Source organism: Furipterus horrens, unplaced genomic scaffold (assembly GCF_987537825.1).
Source record: "Furipterus horrens unplaced genomic scaffold, mFurHor1.1.pri manual_scaffold_5, whole genome shotgun sequence".
Taxonomy (NCBI): domain Eukaryota; kingdom Metazoa; phylum Chordata; class Mammalia; order Chiroptera; family Furipteridae; genus Furipterus; species Furipterus horrens.
In genome coordinates, this window is record NW_028327175.1 from 66,498,630 (window position 1) to 66,516,024 (window position 17,395).

A 17,395-nucleotide genomic window follows, 5' to 3' on the forward strand; every position below is an offset into this window, starting at 1 on the left:
TTACACCTCTTCAATATTTAAATCAAGACTCATGTAGCGTGGGACATGGATTTTAAAGTATCTCATTCATTTGGAAGTTTAAACTAACAATCCTGTTTCAGATAAAGGTCTGGGTGGGTGTTTCTTTTTTAAACTAAAGGACAAGGTGGCTGATAGTGTTTTAGGATAGAGGTCTGGAACATGAAGCCTCATTGGAGAATTTATATAGAAACTTGGAAAAACCTAGAAATTTATTATTTTTTTAATCCTACTATACCAAGTAACATAGCTACTTTCATTCTTAACATTCATTCTTTAATATAGCTACTATTTCCTATCCCTAGGTCTTTCTTTAAAAGAATCCAAATATTTTCTGTAAAGAAAAATCAACCTAGATTTAAAAAAACAAAACGCATAAAGCACTTTACAAAGCCACTAGTCATTGCCTGAAGAAAACGTAATTCCAATTTAGTTTTCTTTTAAATACTTAAAATATGATGCCTTACAAATTTTAAGTTTTGACATTTGCACTATTGCCTGGTTAGCCTCCACTTATACAAGCATTCAATAATTGTTTGTATTTTTAATTGAGTCTGTTTGATAGCAGTATAGTATCTATATTAATATCTTAAATATATCAATTCAGAAATACTTTAAATTATATTTTGCATTATTTGCTAATAAAGTACTCAAAGTTTTAACAATTAAGCCACATTGCCAGTTCACATTTATATTTCAGATGAAGTCTTAAAAAAAACAAAAATCCCATAAATAGTTGCTTTTCCATCCCTTTCCCCAACAAAACTGTCAGTGATAGAGCTACAATATTTATGGCCCAAAGATCATTTTCTAGTCAGAAGCAGAAACACAGTGCCAAGATAAGAATTATGTCATTTATCCCTAGTGCATATTCTTGATAAATCTCAAGAAAATGAAGTGTAAATAAGCATAAAATCTACATAATCCTTTCATTATTTAACTACAAAAAAATCACAAAGATAAATTGTATGTAGCCTACTATATTGTACACAACTGAAAAGGTTCTAATTTTACTAAGCCACTCACTCTGAAATTAATGAAGAAATCATTCACACTCTTTCCACAGCTTTCCAGTCTAAATATTATTTTCTAACATATCCTAAATAAAAATATTTTCTTTAGAAGCAAACAGGCCATTGTTTTTAGTAAGAATCATTTATTGTATATTATGAAAGTGGAGGGTTAATTGGTACAGTACTATGCATAATCTCTCATCTTGAAAAATTAAACACAAATGGATAAAAATGCAAAGCAGAATGAGCATGTCAGACAAAAATTAAGTATATTTTATAATGTTCTCTGTTATATCTTTGTACTGTTCTTCTCCATTGTGTTTTAATAAATTTATGGCTTATTCCTTTTCTATGTAATTGCTACTTCTTACAAATAATGAACATCTTCTCTATCAATTAATGTTACAGTTTTAGATTTCGTTCAACTCATCTAATAGTTGACTGAAATATTCAACTAAATGTAGAATTGTTAAGAAAGTTAAGAGTCCATTCCATTGTCTAAAAAAATGTAATACTGTTATTTTATGAAATCTGCACAATAGTATATAATGCAAATGTCCTAGCTACAAAGTGATGGATTAAAAATGCCGACCCTGATTTGTTATGTTAATAAAAAAGCATTTCTTTTTTATTCAGTGCTATCCTGTGGAATAAAATCATCATTTATAGTAAATGTGGTACAAAGTTAAAAAGGTTATAAAATGTGTACTGGCGCTAAATTGTTTTTATTACTTTTATATTTAATTATAAATAAGATATTTAAAAACTGAATTATTCTTCATGTTATCTGATATACCAGAATAAAACATATCATTGTTCTTCAGGGTAACTATCTAAAAGAAGGATCACTGCTTTGAAAAAAAAAGGAAAGAAAGCTTTGTTTTGTACCCAAAGTGTAAATTTTAGACTTAACTGGATAACAAGAAAATATTTAAAAATACATCTATGAACAAACTTCTGTAGAATGCTCCCACAGCTAAATCAATAGGGACACATTTAAGAATATTATTGTAATATATCAATATATTTGTCAAAGTTAAGATTCAAATTTGTTACATCACAGCACACATCCAAGAATGAATGTATGCTACATGAGTCAAAAATTCCCACTGAATATAACAAATAAAAAATCTGTGAATAAATATAAAGCATTCTAAAATAATATCAGCAGAAAACCAGAGTCAAACAAAAATTTCTGATCTAAATTATCTTTACAGATTCACATAGTCTTCAAAATAGATTTAGTTGTAGTGCTACACATTAACTATATTCAACTGCTTATCAAAATATCCTCTTTTCTGGCAGCTGAATGTTACTACTTAAAAAAAAGTTAAGTGCTTGAGGGAATAAAAATGCAGCAGAAAATTACAGGAGCCCACATATCCTTTTTCTTAAATTTAATTTGTCATATATAAGGTTTTTATATACAATCAGTGTGCATTGTAACAGTTTATATTAAAAGTCAATCAAGTTTATCTAAAATGTTACCTGGCTGCATAGCACATTTGACATTATTGCCCACATGAGAAGGGAAAACAAATAGATTTACAATAACTTTTGGCCATTTTGGATTCTGAAAGTGTTCATACACCTACCTTTTTAAACCAAATGCATCTGAAAATAAGGTTTCCAGAGCATGCAGTTTAGATCTTACATTATCTCAGTATTCTGTTACTACAAACACAACATTGAGCAAAGAAAAAGAAAAAAGAAAAAGGAAAGAAATAACATGTATCTAATAAAAGTCAATATAAAAAGAGGACTAATGGAATTAAGTGGCCCCTTTCCCCATTTTTTACATTCTAAACAATGATTCCATCAAGACAAATCATTAAAAAGTGTTATTACACCGATTTTTTTTTTTTTTTTTAAAAACAACAAGAAGGCCTGAGTTGGTAGGGAAAGGAACAGTCAAAAAAAGCCTGAGAAAGGGAAGGAAGTAAGGAAAGCTCATTTAATCTATTTACAATAATTTACAGTCAATTTTTTTTGTGTATGTAAAAAGGCATAATAATAGATCACAAACAGGAAGTTCCTGGCTATTTTACAGATATAAGTACAGAATTTAAATATTCAAGCTTGTGATGAAAAGCGGCAAGGTGGTCGCAGTGTACAATGTAAACAAGTAGCTTTGGAAAGTGAACAAAATCCTTGAGTGTTTTTTCTTTATTAAGAAAAGAACTCTCTTTCATTCCTTCCTGAAACATGATCACAGGACAGAGTAAAGTTCATATACAAACATAATTTAAATGGAGGTCAGTCTAAAATCACTGACTTAAAAACAGTTTTATCCAGCCTATATGGAAGGGCAGTGTTGAGGTCCCTGTAATAGTAAACATTTTCCATTTCTTTAAAAAAGAAAAAAAAAAAAGTACTACAATATTTGTAGTACAGTGCAGCATAATCCTTAAATATAAAAATATTTTCTCTTCTGTTGGGATAATAGACCTTGCATCCTGGAAAGAAGTAACAATACTGCTACTGATAGAAGATCTGTTTATATCTTTCAAGTCATGTAAGGCAATTACTGTGTTGGTTTATGATATATGGCTAAAACAAAAGTCCAGAAAGACAATACATCAGTTTTTGTTATGTTTTCCGATTACTCCAGGTATGCTCAGGTGTATTTTTGTGTTCAATTGAGTGTTCAAATGGAGATCTGGAGCCATAGGGAGACCTCTGATCTAGTGGTGATCTAGGCCCACTACTGGAAGCTCTGTGGTCCATTTGCCAATCTGAGTGATACCTATAGTCCCTGGAAGATTTATGATGTGTATATTCAGAACCTGAACGATGATCTGAATGAGAGCGATGATCTGAATGAGAACGATGATCTGAATGAGATCTATCTTTTAAACTTCCTTCCAAATTTGACCTGTGGTCTCGACTCCTGTGATCATCCAGTTTTCTGTGTTTCTCTCTATCACTGTAATATCTAACAAAAGAGAAATTAGGAATTTTAAATTAATAATGCAAATTAAAGGTCTCCAAATAAATAATATCTTATTAAAATAAAACAAAAATACTTTAAAGCATACTTTTAATTGTACACAAGTTCAGTGTTTCATTATAGAACTTCATAAGCTTAAAAATCGCTGGAAATACCTCTGTATGCCTTTGAAAAATTATTTAATTCATAAAAGCAAAGTGAACCATTCAGACCACCTCAGATAGCATCTAATTTAACATGCTCATTTTATATTGGTTGCTAGTTTTTATTCATGCATCATTTGTAATGCATCTTAATTATCTGGAAGCTGAAATTAAGATAACTACAACTATCTAGACTAGAATACACTTTAAATCAGAGCTTTATTATAAGCCTGTAAGCAGGAAGAATAACCCCTCTAAAATGCAGTCTATGAAATAATTTGTTAAAGACAATTTTCATTGGTTTACTGATGCCTTTTAAAAGCTTTCCTTATGTTTAATTACACATGAGTCATTATTGCAATGCTTCATACATAAATGTGGCAGTTTGCTAAAAAATTAATAATTATGGCAGTTTAGGAGAAGTCATCTTTAAAATCTTTCCGCTTTTCAAATAAAATATATTGAAATATTTACTACTACAAATACAGCTTTTTATTTCCATTTTGTGACCTTCTCTAATTTAAGAGCCAGTCTAAATTTAATGTATGTAACAATGCTTCTCGAAGAGAAATAATTATTGCAGTGAGCACAATTAAAATACAAAGAAAATCTTCTAATTTCTTATCTTTATTTTTATTTTGCTTGCAAAATTACCTAGTGAAAATATTCCTTTATCAATAAAGGAATAAAATGTATTATGTTGTATTATATTCAGGCTGTTTAAAGACTTCAAAAAAACAAAACAAAACAAAAAACAAAAAACCCAAAGAAACAAAGAAAACATACTGATTTCAGGACCATTCTAGATGCTGTGACTAAATTCAACTGGAATAAAATGTATTCACATAAATTTTCTCCCATGAGTTCTTTTTACGGAATGGAAGAAAGAATTTCCTTTATCAAATTTCATCCATATTTCATCAAGCTTTTATTTTACCCTATTTTATTTTGAAGTTTTTGAGCCAACCTTCTCCAAAACCAACAATGAACCCCATGACTTAGTTATTGAACTCCCTACATTTTCGTCTCTTATTGCACTTTGATCTTAAATTTGTAATTTTAAACAGTTCTTAACATTAACAAAAATGCTCTAGAATTCCTATTTTTCTTATTTATAAACACACATCTTTATCTCACATAAGGCTTGCTTGATTACTTAAAGTTTGAAGAGGCTAATAAGGTCAAATACAGTAAATAAAATAAAAAAGAAAAACATGAATAAGCAAAACTTAAAACTTGATTGCCAAATTTACCTGCTGTCTTGCTTGTAGTGATCCCAATCACGATGCTCTTTGCCATTACTAAAAGAAGAATAGGGTCTTTTTCTGGAGTCACTCTTTTTGTAAGAATCTCCCTGATGTCGGTCTTTATGATGATCATGATACTGAGATAAGTGTCTATCAGAAGAATAACTGTCCCTGCTGCTATCATCATGATTTGTATTCTCTTTCAATCTTTCTACATCTGTTAAATTAAAAAAAAAACAAAACTTTTATTCATGACTTTCAAAAAATACATGGTAAAAAATGTAACTTTGCTGCTAGATTACAACAATTCCTGCTTTAAGTCCAGCTAAAGAAAATCAGTTCCCAAATATAGGTAGTTAAAGCATGTAGAAATAGTCCATTAAAGCAGTACTAAGAATTAAACAAGGGTCACTTTATTCTGAAATGTGAAAAATCAAAACTGAAATATTTCCTTCTGAGACAGACTATATTTTTGTGATTCTTGTACAGAAAAAAATAATTATTACATTCTAAATTTATCATTTTAACTATCATTTTAATAATTATTTTATAATTTTTACAAACTGGTAAAAGGTGACTTAGGAAAAGTTAATAATAAGCAAAAAAGGATTATTATTTAAGATAACAGACTGATTATAATAATGTAAGTATTATCTAAAACAACCCCCCAAAAGGAAAACAATTTTTAACTTTACTTTTCAAAACAATATTGGTACTTACCTGGATTTCTAATCACTTGAGCATTCAAGTTGCTGTTCTGGTCATTATTTTGCTAAAATAAATGCACATATGTAAGAATCTTATAAATGGCATCAAAACCCTTATAAAACAGGGGGAAAAAAAACCCTAAAAAGAAATCTCAAGGCTGAAAGAAGTCCTTACATAAGATATTAGAACGTGTAAGTGCAGCATTTGCAGATATCTTTTTTAAAACATAAAATATTTGTCTTATGACTTATTAAAATATTTCACTTTAAAATAATTTTAGATTTAACAGAAAAGCTGCAAAATCATATCAAAGATTTCCATATGCCTTCTTCCAGCTTCTCCTAATGTTAGTATCTTATATAACCATGACATAATGATCAAAACTAAGTAGTTAAGACTGGTACAACACTATTAACTGAACAATATACGTCATTCAGATTTCACATTTTTCCACTAAGATTATTTTTCTGCTCCAGGATCCAATCTGGAACTCAATTTAACACTTAGTTTTCATGTCTTACTTCCTTCAATGTGGGGCAGCTCCTTAAATTTTTCTTGTCTTCCATTATCTGAACACTTCTCAAGACTACTAGATAGTTAATTGTGTAGAGTATCTCTCAACTGTGGTTTGTCTGATCTTTTGTGATTAGACTTGAGCTTATGCAAAGCACACAAATGATGTACCTTTCTCAGTGCATCATATCATGTGGCTCATGATGTCACGATTACACTGGTAATGTTAACCATGGTCGCTTATTTATGGTGATGTCAGGGAGGTTTCTTTTCTAAAAGTTACTGTTTTTCTTGGTAATTAATAAACATCTTGGAAGAGATACTTTTAGACTACGCTAATATTTTTTTTTCTTGTTCACTAATTTTTCTACATTAACTGAATTCTTTTCTAAGGAAGACTGTCTCAGTTTTAGTAACATAAATAAGAAAAAAATGATGCACTAATTTACCTGAGATTCCTGCCGTTTTTTAATAGCATGCTTATATAACTTATGCAATTTTCTTGCATCAAACTCAGTAAACTTAGATACGAAAATCCACAGGTTTCTAGAATAAGAAAAGGCAAATTAATCTGGTGGGAAATATTTAGCTTTTTCATAATTGCCTCTAGAAAGAAACATATATACACACATACTTTATCCTCTATAGAATACAGTCTAAGAAGATTATTGCTAGTGTATTTTAAAACACTAGAAGAGAGGGAGAGAAGGGGGATGAGTAAGGGAAGGGTCTAGTCAAGGAACGTGTATAAATGACTCATGGACATGGACAACAGGGAGGGATATGATTGTGGGAGAAGGGGTGGGTTGGGTGGGGGGAGCAATGGGGGAAAAATGGGACAACTGTAATTGAAAAACCAAAAAATAAAAGGAAAAAAAAATAAACACTAGAAGATTATTACTAGTTACTACTAGTTATTCAAGTTATTCATATATGGATAACTCTAAATGAAACTAAACATTAGGTTTTACTTCTCTTCCAAATCCCTTTATTTTTATAATTTTTGGAGTGAAAAGTAGTAATCAATCCTAATTTGAAATTAGAGATGTAAATGTACAGATCAAGAAAGGACTCATAATATGACTCAGATAAGTTATAAAAGGAACAAGCTATGTTATTAATTTGAGTAAATATAACATCAGTAATACCAGCTTGTGAAAAGAGGGTCCCCAATAATGCACTTAAAAACTGTCATTTTACAATTCTGATGTAATAGTGATGAGAATAACATAAGCAGACACTATAAGCCATGGATAGCATGGTGTCTTTAGGCCTCTATTCCCATCCCAAGGCAAGAATTAGTAACTGATCATAGTACTCTTTCATGATAAATTCAGATACAGCCTATGAACACTTTTCAGTACACCTTCCTCAACAGCCACTCATAATCAGTGACACCCAAGTTGAAGTCTATCTGCTATCACTGAAGTAGTTACAGTTTCATATATTCACGATTTTCTTAAATATTTTTCAGTAGGTATTTTTAAGTATGATTCTGAATCTTGCTTATTTAAACAAGGTAGAGATACACTAATTAGCCAATAATAGAGTTTAGCAATTACTCAACATAAACATCTTTAATGAATGAATCAATTTTAAGGAATTAAAAAAAACAAAAACAAAAACCCTTTTTGTATGAATAGCAACTACCCAAAAGAAAGCCATCTTCTAGTGACATTGATGGAATGGATAAAATCTGAGAAAGTAAAAATTCTCAACTGGAAAATAACTTTTTATTCTATTTTATGAAAGAAATTACATACAAGCACTTACTTTGAAAATTTCTAAATGGCTGACACAGATTTCAAATATCAAGCATCTACTGCTAATCACTATAATGCACACATTAAGTTATAAAGCCTGGAATGAGATACTATTGATAATAGGTACTTTATACAGTTTTTGTAATTTCAAAGCTCTTTTCATTATTTAATTTCACAAATAACATTTAGGTAGGCATAGTAAATATATTTATTTTTTAAATAAACAAGCAAATGAAGGAAAGAGGCTAAATGACTTGCCTAAACTCATACAGCATGAGTAAAGCTAGAAGACAGGGCTCTTAATTTACTTTCCACTAAGATAAGTAATTCCCAGCCTTGTGATTTTGGACATCGACATGTAGGAATAGCTGCTGGCTAATACATTACTAAAAAATTGCTAGGTGTTAGTAAATTTTGAAATGCGTAAGTCTGTGAGAGTTATGTATAACTGCAAAATTATCCCAGCACATGTGCATACAAAGGTGGGTATTTGGTAACTGTCCTAGAGGAATCCTTATCAGTGTTCTTTTATCAGTTGTGGCTTTTTCAGTGTTTCCGTTTCATTAATTATATAAATTACCATTAGTATTATAAATTTATTTTGTGAAGGTTGTTTGCTTCACTGAAGCATATAATGATACTTACTCTTCATCAATGTTTTTGCCTATACTTTTATAAAAACAAGACTGTAAAATCGCACTGTCATTTAAAGAGCAGTCACCTATATTCTCATATTTAATGGACATATATATATACATAATACTCTCAAAATTTGCTTCTATAGTGGTACTTTAAAGCCCATAAAATCAGGGTGTTGATATAAATTGCAGCATATTAAGGCATAAAGACTAATATTATCAGGCTTTTTTAAACCAGTGGAACATTTTCACAATACATATACAGAAAGTTTTGTTTCTTAATTTTTTACATCATGAAAATTTTCAAACATAGATCAAAGATAAAAGAATTTTACAATGGTCACCCATATACCTAATACCTAGACACTAGTGTTAACATTTTACTATGCTTGCTTCATGACATATCATTTCATATATCCATCCTTCTGTCAATCCATGTAATTTTTGTTTGCATGTCAAAGAAAAATTCAGGTGTTAGTATTTTCCTTCTAAATACTTCAGCATGTGTATCCTTAACTATTTGATACCTGTTTATTTTCTTATAAAATTATAATATACATAAAATAAAATGCATAATTTTTAGGTTTACAGTTGCTGAGTTTTGCAAATTAATATACTAAATAGCCCAATATATAGCAAGAAGGTTCTGTTTTGCTTTTTCACAAAGTCTAAGTTCTTTTACCAATGGAGAGTTTTACCAGACAATGGGGATAGGAAAGAAATGATCCAAAAAATTGAGAAGTACTCCCTAGACTACACTACCCCATATAACTATCAATGAAGCCATGGTAGACAAAAACTAAGTGGGGGAAAACTAAAAGGTAAGTTGCCCAGCCATGTGAAAAGAGAGATCAAACCTTTGGAGGTAAAGACGAACATGAAAAAATAAACCTCCTGGCTACTCACCTCTTTGGTTTTAGAGGTTTTCTTCCCTTACCGTAACCCCTTCTCCTAGTAAACTAAATCCAAAATAGCATGTATTTGTATTAATCACAATATATTTTCACCAAGATGTTTACCTCTCATCTTTCTAACATGGTAAAATAGATTTTCTCTCTCTTTATAACCTCAAAAACTTAAACTAAGTTTTAAAAAAGTGGTATGTAATACACAATAAAATAGTTTCAGATAGAAACCAAGCTCTTTTACACTAAAGAGTAGGGAAGACGTTTAATATAATCCTTTAAATTAACTAAATTTAGCTTTAAAAATAATTCACTACATTGCCTTTATTTTCCTAATTTTATCTCTAGTTCTGAGACTTGGGAATCACCAAATGAGTTGAAAGAACTTGAAAAGAATGAAATAACTGTTCTATGGTATTTAAGAAAAGTGTTAAAGCTCCAATCAGTATATATTTCAACCCAAAATAAAAGACTAAGTCAGAATATATGAATGTAGTACTTCAGGATTATTCTCTCCCATTCCTCATAATACATCTTATCATAATCCTTTAATAAGTGGAAAATACATAGTGCCTTAAAATTTATAAAGGGCTTCAAATACAGATGTTATCATTTCACAGATGATAATACCAGGGGGCTCAGAGATACTGGTAACTGTTCAAGGTCAAAGACTAAAATTAGCCACCTTGGGGACTGAGCACATCTTCTGATGCCAAATCTCGTGAATATTCTTTGACATTATAGGCACATGACTTCAGGCTATTATTATTGTCCAGGCATGGCTTTAGTTTCTTTAGACATGATAGTAGTTCCATTTGTTTTTAAAAGCCTAGTAACCACAATCAACTTCCTATCTCCTCTCTCTAAAATGAGTCCTGATAGAATTTAAAGAGAAAAAAACAAGTGTAGAATTTTTAAAAAATTTAATATTAATCATAATTATGCCTCCAGAAATGTTATTATAGTATTTTTTGTTTTGTTTTTGATGGGTAGCTGCACTGCATATAGCAAAGAAATCAGTAGACTAATAAACTGGTATCAGGGACTGGTTTCTGTTAATTTTATTTTATTTTTCCCAAAACTGTGTAACAGTTTGGTTTAACACTTATCTGGATCTGGTAAACATAAGTGATTTGTAAACTAGTATAGCAGTTTAGTTACAATTGTATTGATATACTTCTATAATAAAGGGGAAAACAGAATTCTGCGTTTTACATTGTTTGAGGATATTAATTTTTACAAGGTTTCATACTCACACCTAAAAGATGAATTGCTAATTGTATGTAACAACAACTGTATCTAACTGGCACACCAATTTCTAAATATATTACTGAGAATAATTTGGTGAATTGTGACTTTTAAAAAATAAAACACAATCTAAATTTTAATGAAACAGCTTTCATTATTTATTTAAAGGCAGAGATACCAACTGTGATTATCATAATTAAGTAATCACTCATGAATAAAAAAGCTTTAAATAAAAAATATTAAAAACAATCATTCTCAAGTTACCTCTCTAAACATAATTACTAAATTTCAAAAGTAGAAAAATAAATTGCTATAGGAGACAAATAGATGGTTACATAATCACAAATTTAACATTTCCTGAAAAGTACATCACTTACTTTCTCCACTGTTTGATTTGTTCAGGATTTGTATACTCCTTCAGACATTCTGTGATATGGTCTCCAATTTTTATTAAACATTGTCTAGTATGCTCTAGTTGTTCTCTTTCTGAAAGGCCTTTTTCAGGCCGATCAAGTTGTTTCAAAGCTGCTTTGACAGGCCTCATTCTTTCTTTACACTTTAAAAGGGGAAAATAAGAACATAAATACATGTATTAAAAATATGAATTCAAAAAAGGTCTCCTTCCAATAATATTTACATTAGTACACATAGCATTGTTTGATGCTAAAATAAGCATTAAATCTCACCTCATAGCTCTTAAATATCAGGGATTTCCCCCTCAGATTCTCTTTGGAATGTAAGGCTTTCATTAACATTTGAAATCAGTCTTTGTGTAAGTAAAAACTTTGTATTTCACTTAACTTCTAAAAAAATTGTACTTTTTACACTGTAACACAACATTCTAAGCAGTCTTAAATACAGAATGTTAAAAGATAATAAAATATTTCAGAATATAACTTAATATCCTATATTCACTATAATAGAATAAAATATTAAAAAATAAGGAGCTTTCTATAACAAACTGGAAAAGCTATTAAAATCAATATAGCTACAAGTATAAATTGTGAGGTCCTCTAAACCTTTGGGACAAAACAAAGGCGTTAATGATGAATTTTATTATTATAATATTTTTGGTGGTCAGTGAGTTGGGGGTGGTTGATAGAAACCAACTTTTTCACTTGACATGATGACAAAAGGACAATATTAAAAACTGTATGATTCAGCTAAATTCCAATCTGTATAATAAAAAACTATAACCTATATCAAAACCAGATGAAAATATTACTAGAAAAGTAAATTGTGGATAAATTTTTTTTATATGTAAAATGCAAAACAATATTACAATTAAAAATTATAGTAGCAATTTGGGTTAATTCAAGGAATAAAAAGGATGAATTAACTACAGACAACATATTTAGTTGATCCAACACCATTTATTTTTAAAAAGATATCCTCACATCACTGCCGGGCAGGGCCATTCTTATTATAAAAATTAAATGTGAATATATGTGTGAATTTGTTTCTGAGTAGTTTACTGTTTTATTGACCTTTTTGTCCAAATCATTTTGGAATTTTTCCCTTTTTTATCAGGAATAATTTAAATAGCATTGGAATTTTGTATTCCTTAGTTAAAATTAGAACTCAGCAAGGCCTGATGCCTTTTTTTAAACAGGAAAAATCTTTAATATCCTAATTGTTACAATTACTCATATCTATTCTCTACATTTCTTGTTTCTTGTTCAATTTTTATAGTCTATAATCTATTAGAAAATTATTTATTCCATATATAGAAGTTCAGTGTATACTATGTTCTAGGCAATGTTCTATACCTAAGAAAAAGAACAGTAAACGGAGGAAGGAAATAATAAAAATCAGAGCAGAAATAAATGACATAGAGACTAAAAAAGCAATTCAAGAGATCAATGAATCCAGGAGCTGGTTCTTTGAAAAGATAAACGAAACTGACAAACCTTTAACCAGACTCATCAAGGAAAAAAAAAAAAAAACACAGAGAGAGAGAACCCAAATAAACAATCAGAAACAAAAAGAAGAAGTAACAACTGATACCACAGAAATACAAAGGATTCTAAGAAATTACTATGAACAGTTATATGCCAAGAAATTGGACAACTTGAGCAAAATGAACAAATTTCTAGAAAATACAACATTCCAAAACTGCATCAAAAAGCAGAAAACCTGAATAACTAGTGAAATTGAAGGAGTAATCAAAAAACTCCCAGCATACAAAAACTTTGGAGCAAATAGCTTCACAAGAGAATTTTACCAATCATTCAAAAAACTAGTACCTATCTTTCCCAAACTACTCCAAAAAATTCAAGAAGAGGGAAGACTTACAAACTCTTTTTACAAGGCCAGTATTATCCTAATTCTAAAACTGGGTTACGACACAGCAAAGAAAGAAAATCACAGGTCAATATCCCTGATGAACACAGATGCTTAAATCCTCAACAAAATATTAGCAAACTAGATACAGCAATACATCAAAAAGATCATACACCATGATCAAGTGGATTTTATTCTTGGGATGCAAGAATGGTACAATATTTGCACATTAATAAACATGATACAACACATACACAAAATGAAAGACAAAAATCCATGATCATATCAATGGATGCAGAAAAAACATTTGATAAAATCCATTTATGATAAAAACACTCAGCAACGTGGGGATAGAGGGAGCATATCTTAACATAATAAAGGTCATATATGGAAAACCTAATGCCAACATCATACTCAATGGGAAAAACAAAAAGCACTTCCCCCAAGGTCAGGAACAAGTCAGGGGTGTCTGCTATCAACACTCTTATTCAACACAGTACTGGAAGTCCTAGTCTCAGCAATCAAACAAGAAGAAATAAAAGGTATCCAAATTGAAAAAAGAGGACATAAAGCTATCATCATTCACAGATGACATGCTATTATACATAGAAATCCCTACAGGCTCAACCCAAAAACCACTAGACCCAATAAATGAATTTGGCGAAGTAGCAGGATACAAAGTCACTATTTTTAAATCAATGGCATTTTTATACATCAACAATGAATTATCAGAAAGAGAAACTAAGAAGACAATCCCATTTACTACTCCAACAAATAAAATACAGTACCTAGGGATAAATTTAACCAAGGAGATAAAAGACCTGTACTCAAAACGCTAAAGGACATCGAAGAAAAAAACCGAGGAAGATACGAATAAGTGGAAGCATATATACCATGTTCATGGACTGGAAGAATTAACATCACTAAAATGTCCATGCTGCCCAAAGCAATCTACAGATTCAACACAATTCCTATTAAGATATCAATAGCATGTTTCACAGATCTAGAATAAATATTCCAAAAATTTATGTGGAACCAAAAATGACCCCAAATAGCCTCAGCAATCTTGAGAAAGAACAAATTTGGAGGGATCACAATACCTGGTATCAAACTATACTACTGTAATCAAAACAGTCTGGCACTGGCATAAGAACAGATATATAGATCAATGGAACAGAACAGAGAGACCAGAAATAAATCCATGTCTTTATGGTCCATTAATATTTGATAAAGGAGGTAAGAACATACAATGGAGTAAAGATAGTTTCTTCAATAAATGGTACTGGGAGAATTGAAATGGTACATGGGAAAAAATAAATAAAACTAGACCACCATCTTATACCATACACCAGAATAAACTCAAAATGAATGAAAGACATAAATATAAGTCGCGATATAAAAACCCTAGAGGAAAACACAGGCAGAAAAATTTCAGATATCTTGCGTAGCAATATTTTTTACTGATGTTATCTCCTAGGGCAAGGGAAATACAGGAAATATAAACAAACGGGACTACATCAAATTAAATTGCTCTGCACAGCTAAAGAAGCCATCATCAAAATGAAAAGGGAACCAACTATATGGGAGAATATACTTGCTAAGGATTTATCAAACAAAGGTTTAATCTCCAAAATATATAAATAACTAATGAGTTGGCACCAGAAAGACAAATAACCCAGTTAAAAAATGGGCAAAAGACCTGAAGAGACACTTCTCCAAGTAAGACATACAGATGGCCCATAGGCATATGAAAAGATACTCAACATCACTAGCCATCAGAAATGCAAATTAAATCACAACGAGATACCACCTCACACCAGTCAGGATGGCCATCATCAACAAATCAACAAACAACAAATGCTGGTGAGGGTGTGGAAAAAAGGGAACCCTAGTGCACTGTTGGTGGGAATGCAGACTGGTACAGCCACTGTGGAAAACAATATGGAATTTCTTCAGAAAACTAAAAAGGGAACTGCCTATTGACCTAGCAATTCCACTGCCAGGAATATACGCAAAGAATCCTGAAACACCAATTCAAAAGAACTTATGCACCTCCATGTTCATAGCAGCACCATTTATAATAGCCAAGACTTGGAAACAGCTAAATTGCCCATGAGTAGATGAATGGATTAAAAAAAAACCTGTGGTACACCTACAGTGGAATATAATGCAGCAGAAAGGAAGGAAGGAATTCCTAACTTTTGCAACAGCATGGATGGAAGTGGAAACTACTACACTTAGTGAAATAAACCATTCGGTAAAGACAAATACCATATAATCTCACTTATAAAAGGAATTTAATGACCAAAATGAGCAAAAGTGAACCGGAGGCATAGAATCAGGGAACAGACTGAGAGCTGTAGGAGGGAAATAGGGAGGTGGGCATTGATTGAAGGAAGGTGAAGGGATGAGTCAAAGACCATATATGAACGGCCCACAGACACAGACAGCACTGGGGGGACAGATTATGAAGTAAGAGGTGGGCTGGGTTGAGGGAATAAAGGGAGAAAAAGTGGGACAACTGTAATAGCATAAACATAGACTATACTTTTAAAACTAGACAGTAAATAAAAAAGACCCTGCCTTTATGGAACCTGCACTCTACTAGAGGAACATCAATAAATAAATAAGACATAGTGTGTTAGATGATGACAACTATAATAAAGAAAACTAAAGCAGAAACAGTAGAGAGCTTTCTAATTTATGCAAGAGTTCAGAGAAGGGTATGAGCAAATATGTAAAAAAAAATGGAGTAAGACATTATGAAGAGAGAAGAGCGAGAATAAATGTTCTAAAACTTATTTGATATGTTCAAGGGAAAAGTATAAATCTAGAGTGGCTGAAGCCAAGTGAATGAGGAAAGTATGAGGAGATGATGGGGAGTAAAGCAGATGCTGCATCTTTTAGATTGTTTTTATCAATCTTCTATCCTGCATCAGAGGAAAAGCCATTTGAGAGTTTTAAACAGAAAATTAACATGGGTGACTCCATTCAGCCTGTAACAGTCATTATCACTCTTCCTGTATAGAGTACCAACTGATGTATGGAAGGGTGTATGGTAAGATGCAAAGGGTGGAAGCAGTGAGCCTAATTATAAAGTTATGGAAATAATCCAGGAAAGAGAGAGCCTGAACTAGTGTAGTAGAGCTAATATGATTTGGTCATTGACTGAATAAAGGTGGAAGAAAGACAGGAACTGATGACTAAAATCTATGGTAAGGCCAAGGTCTGAAGATGGGATTTGGAACAATAACTAATATTTGTAAAGCACTTACTTGGTACCAGAGGCTATGCATTGCTTTAAAAATGTTGCTCATTTGATTTTAACAATACTATTTTTATAGAATTAAAGCTTAAAATGAAATGACATCTGTCAAACACAGATTTGACCTCAAACTCCATACTCGTTCTTAATTGCTAAATTATACTGATATTTAAGAAGACAAATCAATATGACACAAGGAAAATCAAGAGGTGTCAAATGAGGCAAAGGTGTCAAGGGAAAGGAAGACTGAGAAAAAGCCAATGAATTTCTTAATATTCAGACTTATTCCCAAGTAAAATTTATGCTTGACCCTTGAACAACATAGAGGTTAGGAACACCCACCACCAGAGTATAACTTAAATTGGCCTTCTATATCTGCAGAATCCCAGCTACCAGTTAATCCTTGAACAAGTTGGGTTTAAACCACATGAGTCAACTGAAAAAAATCCACATATAATTGGACCTACACAGTTCAAACCAGCACTGTTCAAAGGTCAACTATATATAGCAGTATATCCTAGTCATACAAGCTAAGAAAGTCTAGCTCCAGAGTGCATGTTTAAAACTATTCCATTTTTCTTTTGTAATACAAGATCATTTATGAAAGTTAATGGAGAAAAATACATGCACTGGGCACAACTGGCCATTTTCTATTTCAGCAGTTATATGAAGTCAGAAGGCTAAGGGAGAAAATATGGGCA

The 17,395-nt window shown here is 31.2% G+C and overlaps 1 protein-coding gene across 2 annotated transcripts in view; it reads right to left on the reverse strand.

Annotated features, from left to right (window-relative positions):
* Positions 1 to 2,413: 2,413 nt before the first annotated feature.
* The window catches only part of CHD1 (chromodomain helicase DNA binding protein 1), an 82,336-nt gene continuing 67,354 nt past the window's right edge, over positions 2,414 to 17,395 (reverse strand). For both annotated transcript variants that reach the window (XM_090276522.1, XM_090276523.1), the window contains 5 exons: positions 11,524 to 11,702; positions 7,042 to 7,138; positions 6,092 to 6,143; positions 5,378 to 5,588; positions 2,414 to 3,966 (listed from right to left, as the gene is read on the reverse strand). In XM_090276522.1, coding sequence (XP_090132648.1) covers positions 3,621 to 3,966; positions 5,378 to 5,588; positions 6,092 to 6,143; positions 7,042 to 7,138; positions 11,524 to 11,702 — 885 coding nt within the window. In that variant the 3' untranslated portion in view covers positions 2,414 to 3,620. The remainder of the gene's footprint in view (positions 3,967 to 5,377; positions 5,589 to 6,091; positions 6,144 to 7,041; positions 7,139 to 11,523; positions 11,703 to 17,395) is intronic.